We start from the raw sequence: 6,398 nt of genomic DNA, 5'->3' as shown, positions 1-6,398 counted from the left end.
TTGTCAACTGCCTTCCAGCACTGCATGTGCTTCCACACAGAAACAGCCAGGGAAGAAATACCCCACGTGCCATTTTACAGACAGGTAACCTTTTCCAACTACTCTTAAGACCAGCACGGCAAAACTTGGGCTTACAGACACTTAGTTAATATGCAAGTCATCTTTACCCATGTGTATAGTCCTGCTGGCATCAACCAGATGACATGCACAGAGGGTTTCTGCAACAGGGCCCAGAGCAAAATGGTTTGCAGTGAGAATAACTGGTGCTCCCACATCACTGCCAGAGACACCACAGAAGCCAGCACCACTGTCACGAGCGCTCTCAGTACTGCTGCAGAAACTGCATGAGGGGTTACAGCTACAAAGGCCCCTTCACTTCAACAGGATGGATCTCCAGGACTGAACACTTCAGTATCTAAAGGATGAAATGGAGAGTGAAAAGCACAACAGTCTCTCATGTATTTTAACAGCATTGCAGGGGAATAAAACCACCTTGCATTTTTAAACAATTTATTGCATAATGTCATATGTGACTAAATACATTTCAGGCTACAGTGAGGACAAAAATCTCTAAAACCGTAAGTACTGGCAATACTGCATTATGAAAAGGAAAAGAATGGCAGCACTTAGTTAGAATCAATACAAATTAACACATCTGGAATTTTGTTTTGCTGTTTACGAAACAAATAGTCTACACTGCAAAATAGCTAAACCCTAACTGATGGAAAATGCTGGGATTTCATATTTGCCTTCTTCCATCCAAAAGTCTCCAAGACACTTCATTGATGCACTGTTAACGCAAATTATTGCAAAGACAAGTTAAGCGTCCCTGTATGTCTTGATTTGTAAAAGTCAAGAGATGTTAGGCTAAGTCCTGTCCCCTTTTTCTAGCAAACCCGGGGGGAGGGGGGCAAACTCCTCCAGATTACTTCTGGGGTTCTATCATTATTCCACAGGAGAAAAGACAACATACAGAAGAACTTCACATAAAACAGTTCCCTCATATATATTTTTTTAAAACATTAAGATAGTGCAACTTTTAAAAACACATTTATCACAACACAAATTAATTCCTTGCATTCATTTAAGTTCTCAACTTTATACCTTGGCACACAAAACAGGAATTTTGTTTCATATTAAAAAAATCCACACCCTGGGAGGAAAAAAAAAAGCAAACTGGCCAATTCTTCCCCCATTTACCTAGCAAAACCACCTTCTTCCTTCTGCCATTCAGTGAGTATAAAACAGGCTATACAAGCCTCATTTCTGTGCTAAGTTAACTTTTAGAATTAAATAATTGAAATAGTTTATTAAAAAAAATAATATATCCCCCCCCTCCCCGAAACACTGCTCTTAGAGAAACTGAATGGAAGTTTGTTATTTCTTTCAATCTGCTTTGCATGCAATTCCCCTGAAAGGAATCAGAAACAAAGAACTGGTTTGCACGTTTGGTTTTACTAAGTTGTACCACGTGAAACGTAACAACATTGTGCACCGGAGCATGGGGGTCTTCCTCCACTGCTTTGCTTGAATCTTGTCTTCAGTTCAAATGCACCTGGGGGAGAAACTTATACCAGGTTTCCTGGTTTCCGGTCTTGGCCTTTGCTGGGGACTATTGTGCTCTCTGAATTGTTCTGCTGAAACTGAAGTCTGCTCCCCCTCTGCGAGGAAGGAGGTGTGTTGCTGTGCTGGTGATGGAAAAAAGAGGAGCCTGGGTAGTGCCCCATGACCTCACTGTATGTCGGGGGTGGTCCTTCCATCCTTCCATTACTGCTATAGTTGGTTGCACTTATGCCCGAATTGCTGCTTGGTGGGCAGGGGCCCCCATTGTACATTGAGATGTCTATCAAGTCACTATCAAAAATGGTTCGGTTGGGTGGTGCCCTGACAGATTCACGGTTGAGTTCCATCTGCTGTTCTGGGTCCCGGAGCTGCAGGGTGCATGGGCCTTGGTACGGCGGTGGCTCTTCCCCATCAGAGAGGGAGATGGTCGGAGGAAGGTCAATCTCATGCTGCATGTAAGGGTAAGTGGGCTGGAAGCGACTGAAACGGTCCCGCTGCATAAAAGATGGGGTGGTAAACCTGTCCCTGGACCTTGGAGCATACATGATCTGAAATGGGAGGGGAGAGACACATGACTCCATGTCTGAGCAAAGCACTGTGGGTGCTCCATATTTACAAAGAACTGATAAAACAGAAATACTTCTCTTTGCCACCTATCTTAAAAGATTAAACCCAGCAGATACTGTGCACGCGTGCTCCCATACACATGCATGTGAAGAGGCAGGAGTTGCAGGAAGGATCTAACATAAGATACTTCACGAAGGAAGACCAAGACCTCACATGGCTCCTTCTGACATTAAAACATGCAACACCTTCTCTCTAGCCTTGACAATTAACTAGCTCTACAAAAATGTCCCAATACTGAATTTCAGAAGACACTGGTGATAGAATGTCTGTTGTAAATCCAGGGAAAACACAGGGAGAAGAGCAACTGGTCTCGCAGATTCCACTGAATACTCAAATTACTGAGCCACTGCATGAGAGAGACATCTCCACCACTTACCTGTGAATGCCTACTATCATACAGGGAGCTGCGGACAGAGATGAGGTGCCAGGTAGGTAGAGTTTCATTTTTTTTAATGAAAAAGTCTTAAGCATTTATGGAATGGGAGCTAAGGCAGGCTCAGATGTCCACGTGAACCTGGCTCTTGGTCTACACTGAAAAAGCTTTGTTTACTAAACAGATGCATGTTTTTGAGAGGAGCCAAATACACATTAACAGCAAAGAGGAAAGCACATTGGTGAAAATAACAAGAAATCTGTCTGTACCTCTGAAGCACCCTGGCGTGAAATCGAGCTTTCTGAAGGCCACAAGCACCCTTCCTGGAATGTAGAAAAACACAACAAAAGAGAAAAATTAACAGATCACATCAGCATCCTACTTCAAATACCATGACTTTTAGAAGCAGTCAGCTTCTAAGGACTGGCTGTCTCCACCTAGAGAAAGGTGATAAACAAATAATGTCGCACCCCTTGCTTTCCAAAACTAGAGCAAACAGCAGCTCTGCACCCAAGCAAATCAAGCTTGGTCCATTTTGCAAGTGCTGAGACACTAGCCACAGCACCCAGCCCCACAGGCCATAAGGATGCATCAAGGTGGTTGCAGCTATGAGCGCACGGCAACACACAGAGACCACAGGATACACTTCAGCACTTGAGTGCTGAGCGGGTACCCTTCACCTCCCAACCCACAAGACGACCACGTCAGCGCGGTGGGCAGGTCCAATGAAGCTGACCTGCCAGCCAGGATCCTGATTACACTCCAGAGCCAAAACAGTTCGCAACAAAACCTGGCATCTGTAATCTCAGTGAAGTGAGAGTCTCTCTAAACCCAGGTATATTCTGGTCAAAACTATCAGTTGCCCAATTTCCACCATTAACAGTAATTAAGCAGCTGAGGTTTCAGCCACCAGTTCTCCTCTTCAACCACTTCCCCAACCACCTTCTCAGGCCAAAGTATTTTCTCTCTCATGCCTTGAAAGGCTGTTCTGACACTGTACCAGCACTCAGGGCAGAATAAAAGGGTGAAGAACAACACGTGAGTATAATTATTTTTCTTCTCAATTAGTTGTTTACAGTAGCAGTAACTACCGCGATGGATTTATTTTATTGGAAAATTTCGAAGCTGAAAAGGACAGATCAGAGCAGCTATAAAACACAGAATTTCAATCTTGGTGCAAAAAGAGAAAATCAGAACACTGCATGTTCATGACTACTTTCTTGGTGCCAATTCAATTTTTACGATTTTATAGACCTAAGAAATTTCAGGAACAGGAAGGAAAATGCATAGTCTCCCAAAAGCATTACCCTGTATAGACTACTTTCAAATCTTACTGTACTGCTTCTTCTCTGCATAGCATCTTTCAACATATTTCAGATGTAAAAATAGACCTAACTAGATGTTCATCATGACAGTCAGAGACCAAAAGCCGTCTGTGATCTTGTCAAGAGAGTCCACCGCAGAGGAAAGCTGCTTTAAGAGGAATCTCCCACAGGATTCAGCTGTTGAGGAAGATGCTTTGAATAACAAAGCTGGTCAATCACTTCTCTTCTGTAGCTTTAGAGAGCAGAGATAGAGGGAGGCTGACAATTGCAATTATTTACAACTTCCCTTTGCAAGTATCCCCATTTGCAAAGGCCTGATACTAAAGACAAATCTTACGTAGATTCATGTATTTCAGTGCCCGTATAAGGTTTTGTCAATAAATTGTAACTGTATAACTGTAAATATACATGTATGTACATACTTGCACCCACCATCCTTTCCACCCCTCCATCACCCAGATGCCCTCATTCTGAAATATCTGAGGGTATATTTGCACAATTAAAGACAAGCAGGTTATCAGCAGCTGACCCAGCAGGCTCCAAGCCTGTTGCAATTGTTAAGTAAAACATACTAGTCAAAGCTAAAGTGTTCAATTAACTGCCCATCAACGACAGACCATACACAGCTCAAGAGCAGATTCCTGAGCGATGGTTTGAAAAACACGACTGTGTGTAGCTTTATGCTTAGTGCAACTGTCTCAGTCTCTCCTTTGATACGTTCAGGCTCAGAACAGAGGAAAAAAGGCAAAACCAATAACCCATCCCAGAAAGGAATTCAATCTACCACCACCACTCATGTTACTTAAACTCCCTTATGGAAGAGAGTTTCCCACGTGGAAGTGGAAACAATGACTCTCATCCTAGGCCCCATCTCCCCTAAGGCAGGAGAGTGAGAAGAGTCCAGGGAGATGGTGCAGTGTATGGAGCGGGACCTGCATGCTGAGCCTAGGCACACAGACCTGGTACCAGCAATGTCTAACAGAAACAACTTGCTGGAAGAGTGGAGTTGCTCATTACTTCTACTGCTGATGCCTGAATCCCAGTACAGTAAAAGACGCTGCCTGGAGGCACTGCAGCTGCTACAGGGACCCCATACAGGGCAACGAGGGTGCTGGGATAGTCTGATCAAGACAATGAGACCAAAGGAGCCCAAGGCTCTCCCCGCTCTGGGCTAGCTACTCGAGGAGGTAGACAGCTCAGGATGCAGCTGAACTCCAAGGCTGCGAGATCCTTAGGATGCGAGGACATGTAACAACACGGCCTCTGTGACACTGTGTCCTACAGCCAACCTGTAGCTACTCCCTTCACTAAGGTTTCCTCTGGTGAGAGCAGCAGGCTGAATAAATCATTTGGCAGCAGTGAAACCCCAGTAAGATCTCTATCCTGGGAGCCAGAGGAACTCCCCAAGCAGATGGCTGGGTAGCATGTGCTCAGTATGCCCACGCTTGGAAAATACCAGGCTCACACACCACGTGCAGACCAACCTCACCACACATACGTGTTCGGTCCAGTGCCACAGTACAGGATTCTCTCATCACCACTAGAGTAAGCCCAGACTAACTGGCCCAGTGTAGGAAAAGGCACTACACTCTTTCTTAGTTCATGGACAAGTCTTAAAATGGACAGTGAGAGAGGGAAGGAGAAAGGGAAGAAGCTGTCAGGCAACTGGGTTTCCTGCACTCAGCTATAGAGGAATCCCTGAATCCTAGGACACGAACTTCCTGTACGGTGACCTGCAATGACAAATACAAACGTGTAGAGGGGCTTCCTAAACTTTAAGAGGAGAGCAGTACGACAACATGGGAAGAAGAATACAGAGAGGAGGATAAGAAAGAGAGAGAGAGAGACAGACAACATGCCAGTGCTTAATTATGAATGGGTCTATGGGGTTTATATTTATAAGTATTTGAGGGATACATCAGAACAAGAAAATCATTTATGCTTAATATCACACACTAGATACCTCTTATCCTTTTACACAGCACATATTTCACTAGGTACCTCTGAGCCAGAAGCAGTAGCTCGCTATTGAGCTGTGCAGCTACCACTTCAGGGCTGGCCTAGGAACTGCCAGCTCAGAGCAAAGGCAGACTCCGCTCGGGTCTGTCTGCAACCACTTATTTAGATGTGCCCTTCTGCTAACATCCCAAGGCTAAGAGAAAAGTTAGGAATTTAATAAAAATTTAACACACTGAAGTGCTTTGCTGAACCTTGCCCTGAAATATTACAGGGCTTTTCTGCACTTTGCCTCCTATAGATAAACTCCATCTCCTCAGCAGAAGGTGGCATCTGTCTGAAACAAGAGAACTGTATCCAAACAGGTGCCTGCCCCATCTTCCTAATTTTGGTCTTTTCAGCCATTCTGCCTTCCCAAAATTGCTGCATCCACCATGGGAGACTTACTATCTACCTTTCTCAAGTCTTCACATCAAGGAATCCTCCCTCGCCTGCACTGGGTAGATATAACCTACCCCACTGTTCTTGGGGAGATGACAAGGGGTTGAGAGGAG

General features: G+C 44.6%; 1 protein-coding gene across 4 annotated transcripts in view; it reads right to left on the bottom strand.

Moving 5' to 3' along the window:
• Positions 1-436: 436 nt before the first annotated feature.
• The window catches only part of LDLRAD4 (low density lipoprotein receptor class A domain containing 4), a 184,302-nt gene continuing 178,340 nt past the window's right edge, over positions 437-6,398 (bottom strand). For 3 of the 4 annotated variants that reach the window (XM_059836032.1, XM_059836035.1, XM_059836033.1), the window contains 2 exons: positions 2,833-2,886; positions 439-2,111 (listed from right to left, as the gene is read on the bottom strand). In XM_059836032.1, the coding sequence (XP_059692015.1) occupies positions 1,569-2,111; positions 2,833-2,886 (597 nt within the window). In that variant the 3' untranslated portion in view covers positions 439-1,568. Of the gene's footprint in view, positions 2,112-2,832; positions 2,887-6,398 lie in introns of all 4 variants that reach the window. The other variant, XM_059836034.1, reaches the window with a different exon arrangement.

The sequence above is a fragment of the Gavia stellata genome, chromosome 3 (assembly GCF_030936135.1).
Source record: "Gavia stellata isolate bGavSte3 chromosome 3, bGavSte3.hap2, whole genome shotgun sequence".
Lineage (NCBI taxonomy): Eukaryota > Metazoa > Chordata > Aves > Gaviiformes > Gaviidae > Gavia > Gavia stellata.
Note: the sequence above shows the minus strand (reverse complement) of the source record. Positions and strands in the feature narration are given on the sequence as shown.